At 37.4% G+C, this 26,833-nt stretch overlaps 3 protein-coding genes across 3 annotated transcripts; 1 reads left to right on the forward strand and 2 right to left on the reverse strand.

Moving 5' to 3' along the window:
- The first annotated feature begins 302 nt into the window (after positions 1-302).
- Positions 303-2,172, forward strand: LOC129903511 (uncharacterized). Its single transcript, XM_055979074.1, has 6 exons — positions 303-392; positions 560-670; positions 810-905; positions 981-1,495; positions 1,578-1,713; positions 1,909-2,172. Exons 1-6 carry the CDS (start codon positions 303-305, stop codon positions 2,170-2,172), a joined length of 1,212 nt encoding a protein of 403 aa, XP_055835049.1.
- Positions 2,173-20,673: 18,501 nt separating this feature from the next.
- On the reverse strand, positions 20,674-23,796 carry LOC129904448 (probable leucine-rich repeat receptor-like protein kinase At1g35710). Its single transcript, XM_055980020.1, has 2 exons — positions 21,235-23,796; positions 20,674-21,130 (listed from the first exon to the last, which is right to left on the reverse strand). The coding sequence occupies exons 1-2, from the start codon at positions 23,759-23,761 to the stop codon at positions 20,784-20,786; spliced, it is 2,874 nt and encodes a 957-aa protein (XP_055835995.1). The 5' UTR covers positions 23,762-23,796; the 3' UTR covers positions 20,674-20,783.
- LOC129903512 (probable leucine-rich repeat receptor-like protein kinase At1g35710) lies at positions 23,776-25,024 on the reverse strand. Its single transcript, XM_055979075.1, has 2 exons — positions 23,832-25,024; positions 23,776-23,788 (listed from the first exon to the last, which is right to left on the reverse strand). Exons 1-2 carry the CDS (start codon positions 24,782-24,784, stop codon positions 23,776-23,778), a joined length of 966 nt encoding a protein of 321 aa, XP_055835050.1. The 5' UTR covers positions 24,785-25,024.
- Between the last annotated feature and the right edge of the window lie 1,809 nt (positions 25,025-26,833).

The following is a 26,833-nucleotide window of genomic DNA, read 5'->3' on the forward strand; positions in this document are numbered from 1 at the left end:
CCTGTTTCTCCTGACAATGTACCAGGGGCGAAGTCAGCTGTAGGAGGTGAATCTTTTGGTCATTCGGATCGAATTATTCATATGCAATTCAAAGCATTGAAGAAGTCCATAAAGAAGTCTCTAAAGAGATACGTAAGTTATTACTTTAAGATGTATCACGTACAATATACTTTTAATTAGGTGATACATTCTGATTTTTCATATACATGTATCAAGGTTGACCGAAAGTTCAAGCGTTTGGAGAACAAAATGGATTCAAATCACATTGATCTTTTGAAAGCCATCGACAGTATGGCGACCGAATGACTGGCACATCATCTCAAGTTAAAAAAGATGATTTTGATCAATCATTCCATGTGGTTGAACAACAAGAAGCACCTACTGGATTGGAGGTGCACAATTTTGCAAATAAATCTGACCCACCCCAAAAAAATGACAAATCTAATGTCCAGGAAGATATTAAGGTACATACATCATGTAATATTTGATATTTATGCTTTTAAACTTCTGGATACTTTTCATTGTCATGTATCAAATGTAAATGTTATTATGTTTTCAGGGACCTGAACCATCCACCATGATAATTCAGGTGGACAACATATCAGAACAAAGCATTTCAGCAGATGTTCCTGAATTATTTGATCAGCAAGTTTATTCTGATACATTAAAGGTAATGTATCAGAAACAAATTGATGAACAATTTGATTCTATATATATATTTTGTATAAGCTCTACCTCTTTAAATATATATATATATATCTAGATATTTAGTACATATATATCATAACTAAATGTTATTATGTTTCCAGGAAGATGAACCATCCGTCAAGGATGTATCAGCACACCAAATAGAACCACAAAGAGCAGATACTGATCAGCTTATTGCTGATTCTGATACATTACAAGTAATGTATCAGATTCTTTACTGAGATAAAGTTAACATTATTAATTTTTTTAATGACGTTATACATTACGTGTAGAACACTGGAAAGAAAGATAGAAGAGTAGCTGATGATAAATCTGCCAAAGTAGAAGAGCAAGTCGAGGAGATTGAAAAAGAAAAAATCAAACCAAGCACATCAGAATCCAATACTTCAGCACCATTTTCGATCGAAACTCTAGATGTGATAGATGCTCTAATATATGGACTTCCATTACCAGCCATGCCATTAACAGCTGTTAGTCATGAGCAAGTTCAGGATGAATGTCTATTATGCGATAGCCAGCTACCAACCACTCTTCCATCAAAAGCTAATGTATTGTCTGACGATGCGAAGACACCATCTCGAAGAAGCAGGATTCCTTCGAAGATCTTACAGTCGCCGTATCTTTCAAACTTTGGGTCAAGTGAAAAGGGAAAGGAAAATTTGTCAGATGTTACGCATCAGACACACCCTTTTGAAGGTTTTGGTATATGCTATCAACCCCCTTCCGAGCTTGTCACAGACTACTCTCAATGGATAGATAAAGAACTTCTAAAATCACATGGCAACAAGTAAGTATGACATATTCAACTTATACCCATACAAGTCGTGTATTATATTTGTTATGTTATTAAACTACAAGTTTCCATTCAGGAATTCGAAGGAGGATCATTACAGATCTAAGTGCTCTTTATTCGGCTTTGAAAAAATGGACTTTGTTGTGGCATTTCCTAAAGATAAGAACTGGTTCTACCTAATGTCACAGCCGGACAGATGCTGGAACGATGAGGTAAAAATTTTATCATAAATAATATGATACAACTCATACTAACTACCTGATACATACATATTAATGTATCTGATACATAGATAGATAAATGTATCTGATACATACATAATCTGATACATGATGCTAGTTGTTATATAACTAATACTTTCTTAAAATGTGCAGCACATCGATGTAATATTTTACTACCTTTGGAAGAAATCGAAGATGCAGTTGAGCAATCAGTATCGATACACAACGACAAACTGCATTTTCAAAAATTACATCGAATATGCACACACACACTACTATCACCTTCCACCTAACATTTCTACACAAGAAGATATGGCAAGGGCCACTGTTACAGCTCATCAAGAGAGATCCGTGAAGAACATAATAAGAGGTTTCTCAATACTAGCCGGTTTGCCCTGGTATTTGGTAAATGAGGTATACATTCCAGTAAACTGCTGTGATATCCCCTAAAAACGTTGTATACGATGTTTCAATTTTTGCCTAAACATGATACAGTCTCTGTATTTTGGTCATAACTTTTCATAGAAATATCCAAATTGAGTGATTCAAATTTCTGAGTAACCACAAGATCATTACCTACAACTTTTAGGAAGACCATATTTTAAGATTCGGAGGTTAAGTAGGTCAAATAAATTAATCTTTGTAAGGTAGGATGCTGTTACGGAAATGAGTGTTTATAGAAGAAAACTCATATCTCACTGTAGGTTTATCCAAATTGGTTGATTCTTGAACGATATGAAACTAGACTTCCATATCTACAATTCTTATGAAGACACCAAATCCTAATAAGGAATTTATCTTATTCAAACGCAGCTCCCAAAAAGAGTATTCTGTCAAAGATAACTCATTTCACCTACCATAGAAAGATCTAGATACATTTGACATCACTCATGACATAAATTGTCCTCCATTTAACATCATCCATGACATCAATATATTTCACTAAATTTTCAGATTTTTATTTATAATTATTTTATTTATTGTTAGGTCATCTTTCCCACCTATAAATACCCACCTTATTTCCTCATTTTATTCATCAAGCTTTCTCAAGCAAATCTTCTCTCTATACACATTCTCAAATATAGTTTTAGTTCTTAGTAGTGAAGAAATACTATTCCGGTGATTCATATATTCCGGGTAGTACACAAAACGTTCCGGCAAGGAGAGAAGCTAGGACTCAAGAGTGTTCATTAAGTCTTCCGGTACCAACTAAAGCTTCAGTTTCCAGGTATGTAAGGTTTCAATGAGAGTATTCCTTCCACTCTCATGTCTAAATTATTTTGATTATATAATAAATTATGTTTATTTTCTTTAAGCTTTACTCTAAGTTATGTGGGTGTTTATCCATGGGTTCTTCCACCCATATAGTCCAAAAACTCTTTCAATTAAATATCTTGATTTCAAGTAATATTTTCTTATGTTAATTCTTAATTTTACTTAATAGTATGAATCATGGTTAAACTAATGATTATTGCTCTATTTTGATGCAACATAATTTCATATGAATGAATTGATGGTTTACAAGTAATTCTTTTATTTAAAGGTTCTTGAAATTCATGGTGGGTTGTTTAAAGCATGATTTTTAATTAATGGATTTCAAAGTATTTATGTATATTTATTTACATACATATTTGCAAGTTAAAGTGATTTGAACCCACCTAGTTTTACTATGTTTTTAATAAAGTTTGACTTGAAAGCTTTGACTCTAAATAAATGTTTATGAAAGCAATATCCATGATCAAAAAGGGAGTCTTATGAAATGAAAGAATGATGAAATGAAAGAATGATGAAATGATATGAATGATGGATTCTTTATACAATAAGGACAATTCTTGCATATTTGAATTATCAAATGTTTTAATGAGCTATTCTACCGAATATGATGTTTGAATTCTCAAGTTATATGCTATGAATATTTTGAAGTATTAAACTATTCCGTGGGATTGACTTAGCACCGAATGAGGCATTGAGGTGGGATTCGGTAAGGGAATCCTAGTAGCAACCCCTTGTCTCATTAACTATGTGCCAACATAGGAGCCCTTGTAGGCTTAGGCTAATGGATCCATAAATAGCCCTTAAAGTTAAAGTTAAAGAAATGAATGAAGTTGACGGAGTTCTACCTGGCAAGTAGTCTCCCCGGCCAACATAGGGGGTTATGTTGGATTCCATGTAATAACTCGCATGGTCTTAAATGTCGGTTATGGTTAATTTCCCACAAAATGAATGTTTTAAAGGATATCCATATGATTTATTATGCATGTATTACATTATGTTCCATATTACATAAATGTTATAATATTTTCTCAATGTTCATGCATCCTTACATACTTAGTACATTCAAAGTACTAACGCATACTCTTTTGCCTACATGATATCACCATGTAGGGATCGCTGCTCCTCCTCGTTCTCCTCCACGTGGCTAGTTGATATTCCATTGAAGACTACTTTTGGTGAGTTCCCATGTTCCGGGAACAATACTCCTTTGTCTTTCTAGCTTATGATATGTTAAGATATTTTATTATGGCATTTCTTCTATTATGATTGAGGGTGAGCTAGGAACTTGTCTTAGCCCCATTAAATCTAATAGTTAGAGGTATTGTTGGACATATGTAAGTTGAAGATTTATTATTATGATTTCCGCTTGTCTATTTATCATTATTACCTATGAAAGGCTAAAAGAATGCTAAGAGGCTTGTTTGAGGTACTTTCGGGTTCCTCATTCGCCATGTCACGTCTAGGCCCTAGGCTTGGGTCGTGACAACTGCGACATGGATTTTCATTGGGTTCTTGCGGTAGTTGTGTTAAAAGAGAGGTTGATACGTGTGTATGATTCATCGTCTAGACGAAGAAGTAGCAACCCTTCCCAAGAGATCCAAAAGATAGCAGCAATGCTACCAACATACCTGCAAGACAGTGGTTTCTTTGACAACAACGAACGTACTGATTGGTCGTCTCTTGATTCATACAAGGACAAATCAACCGGTAATATGCTTGAACCACATCACCCATTAGCAGTTGAGTATGTTGAAGGAATTGCGCAACAGGGAAATGGCAGCTTGTGAGTATTAACATCGGCTATGTATACCTAAATCATTCATATGTCAATTTTACTTTTTTAAAATTCATGTATTCCTTTATTTGCAGGGATTGTGGAGTTTTCCTGGCCATGTTTGCTGAATATCTTAGTGATGGAATTTCTATTCCAAATACCGGACTAAACGCTGAATTCTTCTGTTCAAGATATGCCGCACTCTTATGGAGATATGGTTGTCAGAAGGCCATGGATGGTTATGTTAGCGATAACGACGATCCAAAAAAACCAAGGAGAGACATATCTCCAAACCAAGGAGAACTGATTGATGTCCAATAATTTTTTTTTGATAGTAAACATTTTAGGTGATTCTGATTCTTCCAATGTATCTGATACATAAACTGTAATGTATCAGATTTAGTATGTTTTAATATTTCCATACCTCAGATTTACTATGTTTTTCTTTGGTGTCAAAATGGAATATAAAATCAAAGTTTATGTTTTATACTCTACTGTATCAAACTTGTATCGAGTATAATATTCATAAGTGTCATATTTTTTGAATTCTGATACATGAATCAAGTTTTTTTTATTATGATACATCATGCACATGTATCATATTCTCATTTCTCAAGATTTATTGATTGTATCAGATTTAATATGTTTTAATATTTCCATACATCAGATTTACTATGTTTTTCTCTGATGTCAAAATCAAATATAAAATCAAAGTTTATGTTTTATATTCTAGTGTATCAAACTTGTATTGAGTATAATATTCATAAGTGTCATATTTTGTGAATTCTGATACATGAGATAAGTTTTATTTTATTATGATACATCATGCACATGTATCAGATTCTCATTTCTCAATATTTAATGATTCTGATACATTAATTTTTTGCATAAGAATTCTATGTCTCAAGAGTTAACGTATATGATACATTTTGCTTATGTATCAGATTCGTATTTATCAAGATTTACTGCATATGATAATCTACAACCTATATCAAATAGGATCTTACGTATCACCAACAACTCTTGTGTAATTATGGTTGTCGAAAAGACAAGAATGTTTATGTTTGGGAAAATAACGATCCAAAAAATAAACCATGTGAGATTTCATTAATCCAAGTCATGGCGAACCGATGGACGTCCTGTATTTTATTTTAAAAAAAATTGTAGCAATAAAATGTTCTAATCTTGATACATATCAACTGAAAAAAGATTTTTATATTTATGTCACGTGTCAAACTCAAATATAAAATATAATAATAGATGTTATTTTATGATTCAATTAGAATGTACACTGAGATACCACAAACATCATATCTATTTAGGAATGAAATTACAAGTCTTTCTGTTGTGGCCTTCGTGGCCACAACGTCCACAAGAATTTGTGCTACTTGTTATTTTCTCATTAGCGAACTTTTTTCTCCCTTTCTTTGGTCTTCCTGGCATTCTTTTGTATATTGGCGGCAAGACAATTTCTTCCAAAATTTCCTTTGGAGCAGTCCAGTCTTTCTTATCTGGCATTAGAACCATTAGTAATTCATAAGTATTTGCCAACACCTCTGGTTTGTAGTAATCAGAATAATATGGGTGCAGGTCAGTAATGTTCTTGCTCTTCAACACTGCAATTGCATGTGGACATGGTATCTCGTCTAGTTGAAATCTACCATAAGTGCATGTGTTTTCTCTCTAGACACACAATGTATCTTATACCTAATTCGTAAACAGAATAAAGATACTCTGATGAAGCAACAACCTGCAGGAATTATATTTCAAATTTATGTATCAGTACTGCTTCCTCACATACATAAAAGGGTAATAATTATCACAGGATATATATATCAGATGAATCAACAGCCAACAAGAAATAAATTTCACATATATGTATCAGAAAGTACGTATCAATTACAGAAATGATGTATCAGAACTGATGTATCAGTATGTATTTTAAACATGTTATGTTTATATGTGTCAGTACTTATGTATCAACTACACATTTGATGTATCCGAATTGATATATCAGTATATAATGAGCACAGGCTATACTTGAATGACGAAGCAACAAACTGATATAAATAAACTTCACATATATCTAATAGTACTTATGTATCATCTACACAAATAATGTATCTACACTGATGTATCAGTATATATTTAGAACAATTTATGCATAACTGATTAATCATCAGCCTGAAGGAAAATAATCTTTACATATATGTATCAGAACTTATGTATCAAACGTAGAACTTATGTATCATAATTGAAGTTTCATTATTTAATTAGCACATGTTATACATAACTGATGAATCATCAGCCACCAAGAAATAAATATCACATATATGTATCATAAAGTATGATTCAATTACAGAAATGATGTATCAGAACTGATGTATCAATATATATGTATCAGAAAGTATGTATCAGAAAGTATCTATCATGTACCAGAACTGATGTATCAGTATATATGTGTCAGAAAGTATGTATCATGTACCTTCATTCTCGAACACTTGATCGTGTTTGAAACTAGGATATCTTCGAATTTTCTACCCAAAGTATGTTTTGTATAATGCTATTTCTCTATTTTTGCAGTTCCAAGAACCAAATAACATTCTCGTTTGCTCTAAAAAGTCAATTATAGGCAGCTCTCGTGCTTCAACAAGACATCCATTGATACATTCTGCGATGTTAGAAGTCATCTTTCTACCCCTGTTGACAGTGGCATGAACCCTTGACCACTTTTTGTATCCTGCATTTTTTAAATATTGTGCCACCCGTTGATCGATTCTTTCAACTTTGGCCATTAATTTATCGACTTCATCTTTTCGGTATGCCTTGGCCATTGAATAGAAGATGTCACTTAGTACAGCTTTGCTCCTTCTGTATTTAGTACACACATTTTTCCATATATGCCATATGCATGCAAAATGAGGAACATTGGGAAATACCATGCTTACACTCTTGATTATGCTTTCGTTCCTATCTGATACAACACATATATTGTCCCTCTCTCCAAATGCATTCTTGAAATTCTGAAAAATCCACGTCCATGATGAATCATTTTCCGTATCAACAATATCATACGCCAACGGCAATATGCAACCTAATAAATCAATAATAGCGATATAATAGTTATTAGAATTCATCAGAATCACAACAAATGTGAAAAATGAGATGACACACTATTATTCAATAAGAAACAGTATAAGAAAGTAATACATGCCCCATCAAGTGTGCTAACTGATACAAACGTCCCTTTATAAGGTCCATCAAGATGTGCACCGTCAACAACAACTACTGGTCGACAAAACTGAAACCCCCTCATCAAGGGCCTTAACGCTATGAACAAATACATGAATTCATCAGTTGATGACTTGTGCATACTTATGTACGAATTTGGATATACGGTTTTTAGAATATGTATGTATACAGGCATGTGATGACCCGTTTGGTCATTTTGAGAATGAGTCATCTCTCTTTCATAAAATACTCTCTCCGAAAAAAAAATGAAAATAAAAATTAAATTATAAATTTTAGACTATTCAGTAACTACGGTTATTTAGTTGAGGGGTAACTTTAGATAACTAATTTAATTGGTGGACTAAAGTGTTAATTTATTTAATTTCATATACCACTTGACCTATTTATTAAAATAAGTTAAAGAAGGTTTTTATTTACAACACAATTAATTTTCAAACCCTCAGACTAAAGTAATTGAACGTGGCTTCGGCGGACGCTTCAGGTAATAGTCGGTTACATTTTCTGCTAAGATTAATGATTGCATATATGAGTAAGGAATTAGTGTTATAATTCTAGATTGAAAAGAAAAAGAAGAAGAAGTAAAGGAATACCAAATTCTAGTGCTTTTGTCGTGAGTCTTGAACCTAGAATGAGAAAGTATGAGTGGAACATTCACTGCCAATGGTAAGGCAAAGATTAGTGAAGATTTCTAATGATTAAAAAAAGGAGTAAATGCCATGAATGGAAAGTTGTTCACGTATGTTCAATTGTCGCCACTGGTTTCGTAAACCAGGTGGTTTCAATTGTCAACAATTTTATTTTGTATCCCATTATAAATTAAGTTTTGATATATTGAGATAAGTAATTAAATGTTAGGCATATTATGTTATATAAATTCCATTAAATTTATGATATTGGGGAAATTAAGACTTAACCCTAGGCTTGAAATTTAGAAAATATAAGATTTGGTTTATTAATTGGCATCAAGATTTGGGAACTTGATTATAGATTTGTGTGAGTTTTGGGTCTAGGATAGACATGGGTGTTGTTAGTTTTGAAATCTTATTGTGGTTAATTATTTATTTAGATCATACTTATTTGGAAACCCAGCGAAAAGGGAAGGCTCAGGTCTCGGAGTAATTGTGTGATTATTTAAGGCAAGTGAATTTCTAAACCTCAGTTTAAGCTTATAGATGCTTGTATTTCCGTGTCATATATACCAGGGAGTAATGAAAAATTGAACTGGATTATTGAATGTATGATTGACCTTAAAAAAAAATGGAGATGAGAGTATAAAATGGTGATCTAATGACATGTATTGGTGGAATTGATATGTTGTGATTTTGGACATGTGAAATGACTATGTTGATGTGAGATATGAAAAATTATTGTGGTTGTCATGTTATTATCGTGAATTATATGAACATGAATTGATTGCACAGGTTCTGACATATTGTGTTGATACTGAAAATGATATGAAACAAAAGGGGTCAGGCCACACGCTCCGTGGCAGGTATTATGAAATAAAAGGGTTGGGTCACACGCTCCATGGCAGGTATTATGAAACAAAGGGGTCGGGCCACACGCTCTGTGGCAAGATATATGTATTGAGGGGACGGGCCACACGCTCCGTGGCAGGTTACATGGACAGAAATGTCCCCCATGGGTTTCGGACTGTGATTCAGCGGATGTGTACCGATAGGACAGACATGCATCATCTCATTGCATTTCATCGCATTTTGTTGATATTTGTGAATTTGTGTTTACCCCTATATTGCTCTGTGTATGTTGAACTTGACTTGGTATGATTCATTGATGAGAATTTGTGGACTGTATTACTGTTGTTATTGTACAAGTGTAGAGTTGGGCTGATCTTATGCATGTTGTAGTTAAGGAGGTTCGGTTGGGAGGACAGGAGTACTTGTATCTATTAAGCTTTGCTTAGTTTTAGTTATCCACTTGCTGAGTACCGTGTTGTTTGGTACTCACCCCTTGCTTCCACACTTGTGTAGGTGGTGAGCCCGGACCTGCTTGATCTTCTAGCATTTTCTACTACATCTGAGGCTGTCATTCCGAGTGTCGAGGTAGCTGTCACATCTATCTAGCGGACACCTCTTGCTCTTTTATTATGTTTTAGTCCTACTCTAGAGACAAAGATATTGTGACTGTATTTTCTTTCGTACTTCGATAATATATTAGTGGCTTGTATACGTGACAACCAGTCTTGGGGGATTTTGGAGATTATTTATTTATTTTTGACTAAGCTAAACCTTGTTTTATCTCAATTACTTTCGCATTTACTTTCTGTTGAGTTTTAGGCTGACTTGTCTCGGTGGGTTGAGATGAGTGCCATCACACCCAGATTCGGGTCGTGACAAAGATGGTATCAGAGCCCCAGGTTTATAGGTCTCACGTGTATACAAGCCAAGTTTAAGTAGAGTCTTGCGGATCGGTACGGAGACGTCTGTACTTATCTTCGAGAGGCTATGAGGACTTTTAGGAAATTTTCCCTTTGTTCTTTCACTTTGTATCGTGCGTGTTGTGTTGGTACTGAATTTTTGCGTGTCCTTTCTGACAGATGGCCAGGACCAGAATTACAGCTAGAGGTAGAGGAAGGGAGGCACTTCCCGAGGTTGATGTTGGAACCCCAACTAGGGGTAGGGATAGAGGCCAAACTAGAGGCCGTGGTCGGGGTGTGGCGGCAGGCAGAGGTCGTGCCCGAGGGGCGGCGCCAGCTAGAGGTCATGCTAGAGAGGCTTCTCTTGAGCCACAGATTGATGGTAGAGAGGAACATGTCCCTCAAGAGTCTACTACTGCACCATTGCTTCAGGCCACTTTGATACGAGTATTGGATGCGCTCGAAGGATTTAATCAGAGTGTAAGGGTGAATGGTACACCTGAGGGTTCTCAGACTAGAGCAGGAGCTCATACCCCACGGCAGCATCACATTCCAATTGTTCAGGGTCCGGTAGACCAGCCACTTACGGGCCCTAGAGCGGATGAGGATGGAGTACAGGTAGGAGGAGCCCAAGTTGCACCTGTGCTCATGTTGACTGACGACGAGCAACGCCGACATGAGAGGTTCCGAAAAATGGACCCTCCACAATTTTAGGGTGGGAAGACTAAGGATGCACACGAGTTCTTGACCATGTGTCGAGAGTTGTTGGAGACAGTAGGGTTAGCTGAGACTCATGGAGTTCGTTATACTACACTACAGTTGCGTGGACCAGCCAGAGAGTGGTGGAGAGTGTATACGAGTTCCAGACCAGTTGGATCACCCCAGATGACTTGGGATGAGTTTGCTAGTGCCTTTTATGACCGTTTTATCCCCTGGAGTGTGAAGGAAGAGAGCCGATTACGGTTTGAGAATTTGAGGCAGGAAGGACTTACAGTTGCTGAATATGAGACTCGTTTCTACCAGTTGTCCAGACATGCCATGGCTGTCCTTCCTGATAAGACAGAGCGGATTCACAGATTTGTGCGATGACTGAACTATACTATTCGTACAGCAGTTTTTCGACCAGCCCGTGAGGGCACTTCTTTCTAGTCCATTGTGGGTGCTGCCAAGGAGGCGGAGTTGATGGAGAGAGAGGAGTTCGGGGACCCCAAGAGGGCCCGAGCTTCTGGTCAGTTTTCGGGTACCTTATCTAGAGGTAGAGGGTCCTATAGAGGAGGTGGTTCCTTTCAGCATAGAGGACCAGTTCATGCATTTATGCCAGCTTATGAGGATGGTTAGACACCTCGTGGGTCCTACAGTATAGGTCAGAGTTACCAGAGGTCACAACAGAGGCCGATGAGCCAGGGTAGTTATACAAGTTCTGCAGGTTCATCGCAGAGGTTTTCGCACGGGAGAGTATGTTATACTTGTGGTGATCCAGATCATCTTTCATGGTAGTGTACATCTCAGGGTCGAGGAGGAACCCAGCCTAGTTCTTCAGTTTCAGTTAGAGGACCAGCGTCGCCGGTCAGAGGTCGAGGTAGAGCCCAGACTAGTAGAGGTGGTCGCACTCTTGGTAGGGGTGCTAGTGGTGCTATAGTCCCTCAGGGAGGAGGTAGAGGTGTTGGGCAGGTCGGAGGTAGTAGGGGAGCTCAGTGTTATGCTTTTCCAGGGAGATCTGAGGTTGAGGCTTCCAATGTCGTTATCACAGGTATTGTCCCAGTTTGTCATCGACCTACATCTATATTATTTGATCCAGGATCTACATTTTCTTATGTGTCTGCCTATTTTGCATCTAACTTTGATTTGACATATGATTGTATGTCCGTGCCCGTTTATGTTTCTACACCCGTGGGTGAACCCTTAGTGGTGGATTGAGTATATCGATCCTGTCTTATTTCCTTGGCCGGGTATGATACTTGGGTAGATATGATTATTCTGGGGATGGTAGATTTTGATGTGATATTGGGTATGAATTGGCTTTCTCCTCATCGTGCTATTCTCGATTGTTATGCTAAAACTATTACCTTAGCGATACCTGGTGCCCCGAGGATTGAGTGGAAGGGTACTAGTGGCTCCTATCCCGATAAGCTTATCTCATATATTCGTTCTCAGAGGTTAATTGATAGAGGGTGTATGTCTTATTTGGCCTTTATTCGGGATACCAGTATTGAGTCACCTCCTATAGATACTGTTCCAGTGGTTAAGGAGTTTTCTGATGTATTTCCTACTGATCTTCCTGGTATTCCTCCGGATAGGGATATTGTTTTTGCTATTGACTTAGAGCCTGGCACTAAACCTATTTCTATTCCTCCATATCGCATGGCTCCAGTTGAATTGAAAGAGTTGAAGGATCAGTTGCAAGACTTGTTGAGTAAGGGGTTTATTCGCCCTAGTGTGTCTCCTTGGGGTGCACCGGTTCTGTTTGTAAAGAAGAAGGATGGGACTATGAGGATGTGTATCGATTACAGGCAGTTGAACAAGGTAACTATTAAAAATAAATATCCTCTTCCCCGTATTGATGATTTATTTGATCAGCTACAGGGAGCGGCATTGTTTTCCAAAATAGACTTGAGGTCTGGTTATCATCAGTTGAAGATTAGGGCATCAAATATTCCTAAGACAGCTTTTCGGACTCGTTATGGTCACTACGAGTTTTTGGTGATGTCATTTGGGTTGACGAATGCCCCCACAGCATTCATAGAGTTGATGAATGGAGTGTTTCGCCCGTACTTAGATTCTTTTGTGATAGTATTCATTGATGACATCCTGGTGTATTCCAAGACTGAGGCAGATCATGTCCGCCATTTGAGGTTGGTACTTCAGAAATTGAGGGAAGAAAAGTTGTATGCAAAGTTCTCCAAGTGTGAATTTTGGCTTGATTCTGTTACATTTTTAGGACACGTGGTGTCCAAAGAGGGGATTAGAGTGGATCCAGCTAAGATTGAGGTAGTTAGAGGTTGGACAAGGCCTACTTCTCCTACTGAGATTCGTAGTTTTGTGGGGTTAGCTGGTTATTATAGACGGTTCGTGCAGGGATTCTCCACTATTGCAGCTCCACTGACTAGATTGACTCAGAAGGCCGTGGATTTTCATTGGTCCGACGAATGTGAGGCGAGCTTCCAAAAGCTCAAGACTTTATTGACTTCGGCTTCTATTTTGATGCTACCCGAGGAAGGTGTGGGATTTACTGTATACTGCGATGCTTCTAGCATTGGGTTAGGCGGTGTGTTGATGCAGAAGGAAAAAGTGGTTGCTTATGCCTCGAGACAGTTGAAGGTCCATGAGAAAAACTATCCTACTCATGATTTGGAGTTAGCGGCTGTGGTTTTCGTGCTTAAGTTATGGCGTCATTACCTATACGGTGTGCATTGCGAGGTCTTCACCGATCATAGGAGTCTTCAGTATATATTCAGTCAGAGGGATCTGAACTTAAGGCAACGTAGATGGCTCGAGTTACTGAAGGACTACGACATAACTATTTTGTACCACCCAGGAAAAGCCAATGTGGTGGCGGATGCCTTGAGTAGGAAGTCCTCTAGTATGGGGAGTCTTGCCGCGATCCGAGTTGAGGAGCGACCATTAGCCAGAGATGTTCAGAGGCTAGCTAATAGCCTTGTTCGGTTGCAGATTTCAGAGGATGGTGGTGTTCTTGCCTTTATGGAGGCACGTTCTTCCTTGATTGACCAGATTCGGGAGAGACAGTTTCAGGATGAGAAGTTATGTATCATTCGAGACAAGGTATTAAGAGGTGAAGCTAAGGAGGCGATACTTGATTCGGAAGGTGTATTGAGGATTGACGACAGAATTTGTGTGCCTAAGGTGGGTGACCTGACTAGATTGATTTTGGAAGAGGCTCATTGTTCAAGGTATTCCATCCATCCGGGAGCGGCCAAGATGTATCATGATCTGTGCCAGCACTATTGGTGGTGTGGGATGAAGAAGGACATCGCAGAGTTCGTATCTAAGTGTTTGACTTGCCAGCAGGTAAAGTGTGAGCACCAGCGGCCTGGGGTGTGAGTCAGAGGATGCCTATTCCCACTTGGAAGTGGGAAATGATCACCATGGACTTCATTGTGGGTTTACCTCCCACCGTGGGTGGCTACGACTCTATATGGGTGGTGGTTGACAGACTAACCAAGTCTGCCCATTTTATTCCAGTTAAGGTAAGGTACACGGCGGATAAACTAGCCTAATTATATATTAGTCAGATCGTTCGGCTTCATGGTGTCCCAGTATCCATCATTTCGGATCGAGGTTCAGTATTTACTTCGTATTTTTGGCAGGCATTACAGCATGGTTTGGGCACTAGACTTGATATGAGTACTGCTTTTCACCCACAGACTGATGGTCAGTCCGAGCGGACGATCCAAGTGTTGGAGGATATGCTCCGAGCTTGTGTTATTGATTTTGGTGCTAGATGGGACCAGCACTTGCCCCTAGCGGAGTTTTCCTACAACAACAGTTATCACTCCAGTATTCAGATGGCTCCATTTGAAGCTCTGTATGGTAGGCGGTGTCGATCTCCTATCGGATGGTTTGACTTAGCTGAGATAGACTCCTTAGATACAGACTTGCTTAGAGATGCTATGGAGAAGGTTCGTAGGATTCAAGGTAGACTCTTGATAGCCCAGAGTAGGCAGAAGAGTTATGCAGACCGGAGAGTTCGACCATTAGAGTTCATGGTGGGCGATCATGTTTGGCTTCGAGTGTCGCCCATGAAGGGCGTGATGCGGTTTGGGAGAAAGGGCAAGCTCAACCCTCGTTTCATTAGCCCATTTGAGATTTTGGCGCGAGTTGGAGAGGTGGCCTATAGATTGGCCTTACCACCTAGATTATCGGCTGTGCATAACGTGTTTCATGTTTCCATGCTTCGGAAGTATGTTCCGGATGAGTCTCATGTGTTGTCACTCAATTTAGTGGAGTTGGGTCCAGACTTGACATTTGAGGAGGAGCCTATAGCCATTCTAGATAGGCAGGTTCGTAAGCTTAGAACCAAGGAGATAGCTTCAGTGAAGGTACAATGGAAGCACCGTTCAGTCGGAGAGGCGACTTGGGAGACAGAGGCTGATATGCGTGCCAGATACCCTCATCTTTTTGAATCTTCAGGTATATTCCTTTGCTTTATGTTCGGGGACGAACATGATTTTTAGTGGTGGATAATGTGATGACCCGTTTGGTCATTTTGAGAATGAGTCATCTCTCTTCCATAAAATACTCTCTCCGAAAAAAAAATGAAAATAAAAATTAAATTATAAATTTTAGACTATTCAGTAACTACGGTTATTTAGTTGAGGGGTAACTTTAGATAACTAATTTAATTGGTGGGCTAAAGTGTTAATTTATTTAATTTCATATACCACTTGACCTATTTATTAAAATAAGTTAAAGAAGGTTTTTATTTACAACACAATTAATTTTCAAACCCTCAGACTAAAGGAATTGAACGTGGCTTCGGCGGACGCTTCAGGTAATAGTCGGTTACGTTTTCTGCTAAGATTAATGATTGCATATATGAGTAAGAAATTAGTGTTATAATTCTAGATTGAAAAGAAAAAGAAGAAGAAGTAAAGGAATACCAAATTCTAGTGCTTTTGTCGTGAGTCTTGAACCTAGAATGAGAAAGTATGAGTGGAACATTCACTGCCAATGGTAAGGCAAAGATTAGTGAAGATTTCTAATGATTAAAAAAAAGAGTAAATGCCATGAATGGAAAGTTGTTCACGTATGTTCAATTGTCGCCACTGGTTTCGTAAACCAGGTGGTTTCAATTGTCAACAATTTTATTTTGTATCCCATTATAAATTAAGTTTTGATATATTGAGATAAGTAATTAAATGTTAGGCATATTATGTTATATAAATTCCATTAAATTTATGATATTGGGGAAATTAAGACTTAACCCTAGGCTTGAAATTTAGAAAATATAAGATTTGGTTTATTAATTGGCATCAAGATTTGGGAACTTGATTATAGATTTGTGTGAGTTTTGGGTCTAGGATAGACATGGGTGTTGTTAGTTTTGAAATCTTATTGTGGTTAATTATTTATTTAGATCATACTTATTTGGAAACCCAGCGAAAAGGGAAGGCTCAGGTCTCGGAGTAATTGCGTGATTATTTAAGGCAAGTGAATTTCTAAACCTCAGTTTAAGCTTATAGATACTTGTATTTCCGTGTCATATATACTAGGGAGTAATGAAAAATTGAACTGGATTATTGAATGTATGATTGACCTTCAAAAAAATGGAGATGAGAGTATAAAATGGTGATCTAATGACATGTATATTGGTGGAATTGATATGTTGTGATTTTGGACATGTGAAATGACTATGTTGATGTGAGATATGAAAAATTATTGTGGTTGTCATGTTATTATCGTGAATTATATGAACATGAATTGATTGCACTGGTTCTGACATATTGTGTTGATACTGAAAATGATATGAAACAAAAGGGGTCGGGCCACACGCTCCGTGGCAGGTATTATGAAATAAAGGGGTCGGGCCACACGCTCCGTGGCAGGTATTATGAAATAAAAGGGTCGGGCCACACGCTCCATGGCAGGTTACATGGACAGAAATATCCCCCATGGGTTCCGGACTGTGATTCAGCGGATGTGTACCGATAGGACAGACATGCATCATCTCATTGCATTTCATCGCATTTTATTGATATTTGTGAATTTGTGTTTACCCCTATATTGCTCTGTGTATGTTGAACTTGACTTGGTATGATTCATTGATGAGAATTTGTGGACTGTATTACTGTTGTTATTGTACAAGTGTAGAGTTGGGCTGATCTTATGCAGATTGTAGTTAAGGAGGTTCGGTTGGGAGGACAGGAGTACTTGTATCTATTAAGCTTTGCTTAGTTTTAGTTATCCACTTGCTGAGTACCGTGTTGTTTGGTACTCACCCCTTGCTTCCACACTTGTGTAGGTGGTGAGCCCGGACCTGCTTGATCTTCTAGCATTTTCTACTACATCTGAGGCTGTCATTCCGAGTGTCGAGGTAGCTGTCACATCTATCTAGCGGACACCTCTTGCTCTTTTATTATGTTTTAGTCCTACTCTAGAGACAAAGACATTGTGACTGTATTTTCTTTCGTACTTCGATAATATATTAGTGGCTTGTATACGTGACAACCAGTCTTGGGGGATTTTGGAGATTATTTATTTATTTTTGACTAAGCTAAACCTTGTTTTATCTCAATTACTTCCGCATTTACTTTCCGTTGAGTTTTAGGCTGACTTGTCTCGGTGGGTTGAGATGAGTGCCATCACACCCGGATTCGGGTCGTGACAAGGCAGCTGTCTATATCCATCAGCAGGTTTTCCCCTTAACATCTGCAAAGCATGCTCTTTTGAACGTCATGCCTGTTGATAGGTAATATCAATTCCATACGCTGATTTAATATCCTCTCGTATATCATTAGGGGTGACAATTCTCTTATGATTAACCAATTTAGGGGCTGTGAATGCACTAACAAAAGCCTTTGTAGCATGAACTTTGTTGAAAATCCTATCTCTCAGTGCACATAAATGTTCACTATTGAAATATCTAACTTTGAATATATCCGATTTTTTCCAACATGAAGCTTTCATTCTCCAACAACATCCTTCTGAAAGGCATACTAACACATAACTGCATTTGTATTAAAAAAATGACATGTATCATATCAATATTTTTTCATTTATAATATCAACAAATACAGTGACATACTGATAGGAAGTGTGTCAACCCATGTACTTGATACATGCTTCTTTGTATGTATTGTTAAAAAAAAACATCTGATACATAGAGTATTATGAACCTGATACATACTGACAGCATTATTATCATTTTTTAACTGAGTTACAGGAATGGAGTTTTGATGTATCATGACATGAAAAATTATTTTATTTTAAGAATGTATCAGATACAGACAGTAATATGTATCTGATACATACTGTTGGATACTATCCAACATCAAAATTTCCAAATGCAGAAATGGAGTTTTGATGTATCATGACATGAAAAATTATTTTATTTTAAGAATGTATCAGATACACACAGTAATATGTATCTGATACATACTGTTGGATACTATCCAACATCAAAATTTCCAAATGCAGAAATGGAGTTTTGATGTATCATGACATGAAAAATTATTTTATTTTAAGAATATATCAGTTACACACAGTAATATGTATCTGATACATACTATTGGATACTATCCAACATCAAAATTTCCAAATGCAGAATATGCGCATACCTTTTACTGTCGGATCTTTTAACCTTGAAATTAAATTCATTATTGATTTTGTATTTGTCCATTACATCAACTAGAGTTGCTTTATCCTTATAGAATTGATTCTCCTTCACTTCCGCACCATTTGTATCATCTATGTAGTTCGTCAACTCCAATTCTGCTATATAACAACTTGTAACTTTACCAGATTCTTCTAAACCAAAATTGTGGGACTCCAGATGTACTGTCGAATTCGCATTTGATTCGGCACAAACGATTGCTCCAGATGTACTGTCGAATGATTTTATCTCACATCTTTTTATATCAAAGCTTGATATGCACAGGGGATAATTCACGAAACCAGGCTCTTTCTTCTTCAACTCTATGTAAAGATTAACACCCATATCATTACGAATATATATTGGCGACGAGTTACCTTCAACTATGTATCGGATTTCAATTTCTTTCTCTGATTCATCCACACTCAATTCAGCAGCGATTGCTGCTTTTAAATTTGAGTAAGATACATTGTCACCGACAACGATTCCATCACTTTTGTATTGTTCATAAGTAATATCGGATTGCCAAACTCCAGAATGTCTCAGTAGTATCGGGATATTCATATCGATTAATTGATGAAACGCGAAGTTTGCTTTGAATTGATGCTCTGTTGTTTTCCTTGTAGTCGATGCTCTGACTTTTGGCTTCAAAATTCATCTACATAATTGTCGCCTTCTTTAATAGATCAGTAATTGATATAAAGAGCCAATCTTTTATCTATAAATAGCTGATGTGCATTAACTATTCTATAGCTAAAGTTATGTATCAGATACATAACTTATGTATCAGCAAAAGTTGAAAAATAATTGAAATCAACTTCGGTATGAATTGATGCTCTGTTTTTTCCATTCGAGACGACGCTATGTTTTTTGGCTTGAATCTTCATGGACATAACAATTGTTTTTTTTAACAATTGATGTATCATATACATAACTGATCTATCAGATACATAACCCAAACTGGAAAAAAAAAATGGAAACGAAGTTGGTTTGAATTTATGCTCTGTTTTTTTTGGCTTAAATCTTCAACTGCACAACCGTTCTTTTTTTAACCAAATTAATCCCATTAATTAGATCACTAATTGATTTGAAGAACCAATCATCCCTTATATTAAGATACTATTCATAAATAGATGATCTTCATTAATTACTGATTGGATAATTGATGTATCAGATACAAATCTAATGTATCAGAAAAGTTGAAAAAAAGGGGATATCGGGTAATTTTGATACAATGAGGGATGTATAGTAATTAAACTTTTCCATTATGGGATTTAGGTAAAATTTACAAAAAAAAATCCATCTATTTATGAACCCAAGTATAATTTATATCTAACCTTTCTAGTCATCGGTTTGATATGGAAATTCATTCACTCCGTAAGAGATGATTCATAAAATGTGGAAAGATTATATTTAAAATAGTTATAAGTTACTATGTTATTATTTATTTTTTCACTAATGGATCTTCATAGGTAATTGTAATAGCTAATAATTGTGTTATTAATAGTATTTAGTAAAATATTGTGTTGCAATTTTAGGATATGTATTAACTAGTTCATTATAAAAATAATAATTTTGCCCCAAACTTAATTATGCGTATTTTTGATAGTTTTAGAACTTATGGATAAAAGACATGTTTCATTTTATTTTTTTAAAGGTGAAATATGTTTTCCGAAAACAGTAAATTAAAAACAAGGAGCTGGAGTTGGTCTTTTAACAGATTTCAGAAAGAGTCATATTTCAGAAAAATTATGGCAGGACGAATTTATGGTTATTAACAACAGTGACTAGTATGGTATTTGCTTGGATCAATCATGGCCAAAAGGAAACTTTTAAGAGTCGCAAACCAAAAGACTAGTAAATCATTAAAACTAGAGTTCCTGCATATGTTCTATAGAACAATCGAAAGCAACAAAAAATGCAACAACTTGAATTCTTGATTTTTTCTGAAGGCCAAAGAAGCAGAAGAAATTTACTTCTCTAGTGAAATATCTCCAATATTTTACAACCACAATTTCTGTTTATTGAGATGTTAGTTTGATACATATCAGGGATTATGTAGCTCGCCTTACATGGGGATTTCTCTGACGAGTATGTGGACGTGCATCCATTGATGATAACTTATGAGATATGAAGTGCATTGTTGGCCTTGATTTTGGAGTTTCAAGCAAACAAGAGCATGCTAGCTTGATGATAAAAACCAAAACCTCTTTTACTCTATCTTCAGGATATGGAAGACGTTCATCCAGCAAATCGCTAAGCTGCTCATGATCTATAATCGATGAATTTGCTAGCACAGTAATGTATTCCCCAAGATGCTTTCCTCTGATTATCTCCAATGATAATACTCCAAAGCTATACACATCACACATTTGCGTAACCTTCATAGTATATGCAAGCTCTGAACAATACAGTTTCCAAAACAATATTAACAATTTAAATGTGTTAATGAGATAAACACAATGGAGTGTTTGGCTATAGTTCATGAAATATTTAAAAACTTACCAGGTGCAACATAGCCATATGTGCCTGCTAGCGTAGTGCAGTTGGATGAGTCTGGCTTGAGAAGCTTAGCTATGCCAAAATCTGAAACACGAGCTTCATACTCGGAGTCAAGCAAAACATTACTGCTTGATATGTCTCGATGAACAATTGGTGGTGAACAATCCTGGTGCATGTAAGATAAAGCAAAAGCAACACCTTTGATGATATTCACCCTTTTAAGCCAATCCAATTTCTTGGACTCAACTTCATTGCTCAAAATACTAGACAAACTCCCCCTCTCCACATACTCATAAACCAAGAATGAGTGATGTGCATTCGAACAATAGCCGTAGAGGTTCACAATGTTCCGGTGCTTGATCCCAGTCAATGCCCTTACTTCATTCATGAAGCTTTTGGGATGTGTATTCTCAAATGAAGAATGAAGTCTCTTCACAGCTATATTCCCTAATGATGGAAGGTTTACCTTGTAAGCGCTTCCGTGTCCTCCCTGCCCGATGCAAAATTTTGCATCAAACTCTTCTGTGGCGTTTAAGATGTCCCTGTACAATGCCTTTCCATCTAACATGGATATTGAAAGCCAACCATCATCCCTTCTTTCAACATCTCCAATTTTCCTTCTTTTATCACACATAAACGGAACACCAATGAAAACACAGAGTAGAACTAGTGCTCCCATAACAGGAAGTACAGTGATGAGGATGAGTTTACTTCCCTTCGCCAATGAGTGCTTCTTCACCACAGAAGATGGTCTTTTGCAGGGCTGAAATCCAGTTACATTGCCGCAAAGACCTTTATTACCTTCTAATGAAGCATTAATAAAAGCTTTATTATTAGGGATTGAACCCTCCAACTCATTGTATGACAATACGACATCCTGCAAACCAGTCAAACTTTCGAGTTCTTCCGGAATGCACCCAGATAGGCCATTGTGGGAAAGATTTAAGTTTACCAACACCTTCAAATTGGCTAACTGAGGGGGCATATCTCCAACCAGAAGATTATGGCTCAAATCAAGTACATTAAGCTGAGTTATCCTCCCTATCTCCATTGGAATATTTTGGCCAAATTTGTTATTGCTCAGGTTCAACTGAAACAAGTGCATGAAATCTCCTATAAACGTTGGGATCGACCCATTCAATCTGTTGTCTGACAGATCGAGGGACTCTAACTTTATCAGTGACCCAAGTTCCCGAGGCATATTGCCTGAAATATAGTTGTTTTGCACAAAAAGATTAACCAGAGAGGTTAATTTTCCAAATTCCTTTGGAATCTGCCCAATCAAATGATTAGATGAAAGATCTAGTCCTAGAAGCCCTTTGATGTTTCCAATTTCTTGTGGTATGCTGCCACCAATGTTATTTCTGGCTATCCGCAGATCAGTCAATTTTTTGCATTTCCCCCAGTTGCTGCTGAGTTCACCATGAAAATCATTGTCACTCAAATCAATGAACAGAAGTTCTGGATGGATGCCAAAAGCATCAGATAAATTCCCACTAAAACTGTTGTTATTGAAGCGAACCCTTTTCAAACTCGAGCACTTGCTCAAGCTTCTTGGGATTGGCCCTGTAAGATTATTACTATTGACTGTTAAGTTCTCAAGTTTCCCACCTTGGCAAAGCCGCTCGGGCAACTGGCCTGAAAAGTCATTGCGAGACATTGACAAGGAAACCAAGTTATCCAAATATGCAAGTTCGTTTGGAATGGGACCAGAAAGTTGGTTAGAATGAAGGTACAGAATTTTGAGGTCAATTAAATCGCCTAAAGTGGTTGGAATTGAACCACTAAGCTGATTATTGTTTAGCTCCATAACATTGAGGTTTTTCAAATTCCCCAACTCACTAGGAATGGGACCAGAAAGTTGGTTAGAATCAAGGTACAGAATTTTGAGCTCCGTTAAATCGCCTAAAGTGGTTGGAATTGAACCACTAAGCTGATTATCGGAAAGCATCATATCATTAAGGTTTTTCAAATTCCCCAACTCACTAGGAATGGGACCAGAAAGTTGGTTAGAATCAAGGTACAGAATTTTGAGCTCCGTTAAATCGCCTAAAGTGGTTGGAATTGAACCACTAAGCTGATTATCGGATAGCTCCATATCATTGAGGTTTTTCAAATTCCCCAACTCAGTAGGAATGGGACCAGAAAGTTGGTTAGAATGAAGGTACAGAATTTTGAGGCCAGTTAAATCGCCTAAAGTGGTTGGAATTGAACCACTAAGCTGATTATGGGATAGCTCCATATCATTGAGGTTTTTCAAATTCCCCAACTCAGTAGGAATGGGACCAGAAAGTTGGTTAGAATGAAGGTACAGAATTTTGAGGCCAATTAAATCGCCTAAAGTGGTTGGAATTGAACCACTAAGCTGATTATCGGATAGCTCCATCTCATTGAGATTTTTCAAATTCCCCAACTCACTAGGAATGGGACCAGAAAGTTGGTTAGAATAAAGGTAGAGAGTTTCAAGCTCCATTAAATCGCCTAAAGTGGTTGGAATTGAACCACTAAGCTGATTATCGGATAGCGCCATATCATTGAGGTTTTTCAAATTTCCCAACTCATTAGGAATGGGACCAGAAAGTTGGTTAGAATAAAGGTACAGAATTTTTAGGCCAGTTAAATCGCCTAAAGTGGTTGGAATTGAACCACTAAGCTGATTATGGGATAGCTCCATATCATTGAGGTTTTTCAAATTCCCCAACTCAGTAGGAATGGGACCAGAAAGTTGGTTAGAATCAAGGTACAGAATTTTGAGGCCAATTAAATCGCCTAAAGTGGTTGGAATTGAACCACTAAGCTGATTATCGGATAACTCCATCTCATTGAGATTTTTCAAATTCCCCAACTCACTAGGAATGGGACCAGAAAGTTGGTTAGAATAAAGGTAGAGAGTTTCAAGCTCCATTAAATCGCCTAAAGTGGTTGGAATTGAACCACTAAGCTGATTATCGGATAGCGCCATATCATTGAGGTTTTTCAAATTTCCCAACTCATTAGGAATGGGACCAGAAAGTTGGTTAGAATAAAGGTAGAGAATTTTGAGGCCAGGCAAACCAGAAAGATTATTACTCTGTAAAAATAAATTCTCAAGTGACTTCATTTTCCCTATTTCTGCAGGAATTGAACCAGAAAGTTTACTATGGGATAGTGAGCCGATTTGAGGTGGGACTTTGCCTGAAAACTTATTAGACGACAAGTCAAGATAGACAAGATTAGTGAGGTTTCCTATTGCAGGGGGGATGATACCAGAAAACTGGTTCATGCTAAGATCAACATATTGAAGAAACGGGAGAGATGAAAATGGAAAATCATAGAGTGTACCAACAACACTAGAATTCGTAATATTCAGCCTGTTTATCCGACCATTAAAGCACATAACTCCATACCAATCCCTGCATGAATCAGTACTTAGTGTCCATGAAGCCAATAAGGAATTATTTTGGTTTAGGAAAGTTGCTTTCCATTTGAGGAGAGCAGTTGCTTCCTCAGTGGAAGCAAAAGTAACAGTGAAGAGAGTGAAAAACTGAAGGAAATAAAATATTCTGGGAATCATCTTGAAGGATAAAAGATTTCAGTTGTTTGTTTTTGTTATTGATTACTTGTGCAGTTATAGTTTTATATTGCAGTGAATCACTACAAGTCTTGCTGAGTTTCACTACAAGTCTTGCTGAGTTTAATTCTCAGCTTGTAAAACACGGGTAGAATTAGAACGACTTGGAAGTCAATGAGTCACTGTTCGTGTAAGTATATACCAACGAATTAAAAGTCATTTCGTAATTGACGGGCTACAAGTCATTGCACAATTTACATTTCAAATAGTCTGATCTTTAATTTTTATCTTTTAAGAATCGAACTTATGCTTAGTGGGCATAAATTCATGCAGTGAAAGTTCCACGAGAGTAATATTTGTTACGAGGATAAAAATTAAATACCAACACAAAATTTTAAGAACATAAGTGCCAATGACCCTGTCAATAGTGCTTGTAGCGTTTTAGCCAGTCATGTAGTACAGAATGTTGTAAATATGTTTAGAGGAATTTTCATAAATAGCTTTAGTTTGAACCATAATTATGAATAATAGCTATAGTTTGTATAATTACAATTTATAGCAATAGTTTTAAAGAGGAGGGAGACGAGCAAGAGCGAGAGAGATAGAGGAGAAAGCCAAATAGTCTGTATCTCAAATGCAACTTGTATCTCAAAATTAAAATTGAAATACACAGATACGCAATTTTCTCTCTCTCTCTCTTCCAAACTCGCACACAGATACACAAATACATATAATAGCTTTAAAACTAAATCATAGATACACATATACACATTACATCACCTCTAAAACAAATGCATACACACAGTTTTGTTGATGAGATGTGGAAAATTCTGAAAGCTATGCATGCTACGGAGATTGAGGGGGTTGAGTTGGTGTCTTATCAACTCAAGGATGTGGCAAACATTTGGTATAATCAATGGAAACAAGGTAGAGGTGAGGATGTTGAACCTGCTATGTGGGATGAATTTGAAGGAGCTTTTCTTGACCACTTCTTTCCCCGAGAATTAAGGGAAGCAAAGGTGGAGGAGTTTGTAAATCTAAAACAAGAAGGCATGACTGTTAAGGAGTATGGCCTGAAGTTCATCCAGTTGTCCAGGTATGCTCCAAAAATGATCCCAGATATGAGGTCAAAAATGAGGAAGTTCGTCTCCGGGTTAGGGAGGCATGTGAAGAAGGAGTGCAAAGTGGCATTATTAATCTCCGATATGGATATTTCCAGATTAATAGCGTATGCTCAACAGGTGGAGGATGACAAGAGAAAGGACAGAGAGGAGCATATGAGCAAGAAGGCAAGATCAGCGGGCCATGAGGATGAACAAAGGCAAACCAAGGGCAACAAGTCCTTCTTCCAGAAGAGGCCTTCCAACTATGCCTCATCCACCGCCAGTGCACATATGCCGCAGAACAGGTATGATCGGCAGGGACAGAGTCGCCAGAATTTCAGACCCCAGGGTTTTCAATCCCAGGCCAGCATAAGTCATGGCTCGAGAGGGAAGCCACCCTGCAACAAGTGTGGTAGGATCCACTTGGGAGAATGCAGAGCGGGAAGGGTTGGTTGTTATAAATACAGCCAAATGGACCATTTTCAAAGGGAGTGTCCAACAAGAGGAAACAGAGCCCAGCATTCTACCACCATACCACCGGCTAGAGGTAATCAGAGGGGCACTACTTCTGGCACCATCGGAGGTACAAACCGTTTATATGCCATGGGTAGTCACCAAGATCAAGAGAACTCTCCAAACGTCGTGACGGGTATGATTCGAGTCTCTTCTCTTGATTGTTACGTGTTGATGGATCCAGGTGCCACGCTATCTTTTGTGACTCCTTATGTGGCTAGTAAATTCAATAAAATTCCTGAATGTCTTCTTTAGCCTTTCAGTGTAGGTACTCCTGTCGGTGATTCTGTCCTAGCTGAAAGAGTCTATAGAGATAGCACTGTGTCAATTCATCACAGGGATACCTTGGCTGACTTGGTTGAGTTGGACATGGTTGATTTCTATGTGATCCTTGGCATGGACTGGCTTCATGTCTGTTATGCCTCTATTGATTGTA

This window comes from Solanum dulcamara, chromosome 9 (genome assembly GCF_947179165.1).
Source record: "Solanum dulcamara chromosome 9, daSolDulc1.2, whole genome shotgun sequence".
In the NCBI taxonomy this organism is placed as follows: domain Eukaryota; kingdom Viridiplantae; phylum Streptophyta; class Magnoliopsida; order Solanales; family Solanaceae; genus Solanum; species Solanum dulcamara.

Coding starts and splice junctions, on each gene's coding strand:
- LOC129903511 (XM_055979074.1), top strand. CDS start 303: ATGACTGGCACATCATCTCAAGTTAAAAAAGATGATTTTGATCAATCA. Junction 1,496..1,577: donor CTAAAATCACATGGCAACAA/GTAAGTATGACA, acceptor GTTTCCATTCAG/GAATTCGAAGGAGGATCATT. Junction 1,714..1,908: donor ACAGATGCTGGAACGATGAG/GTAAAAATTTTA, acceptor TACCTTTGGAAG/AAATCGAAGATGCAGTTGAG.
- LOC129904448 (XM_055980020.1), bottom strand. CDS start 23,761: ATGGCGCTATCCGATAATCAGCTTAGTGGTTCAATTCCAACCACTTTA. Junction 21,131..21,234: donor ATATGGCTATGTTGCACCTG/GTAAGTTTTTAA, acceptor TGTATTGTTCAG/AGCTTGCATATACTATGAAG.
- LOC129903512 (XM_055979075.1), bottom strand. CDS start 24,784: ATGATTCCCAGAATATTTTATTTCCTTCAGTTTTTCACTCTCTTCACT.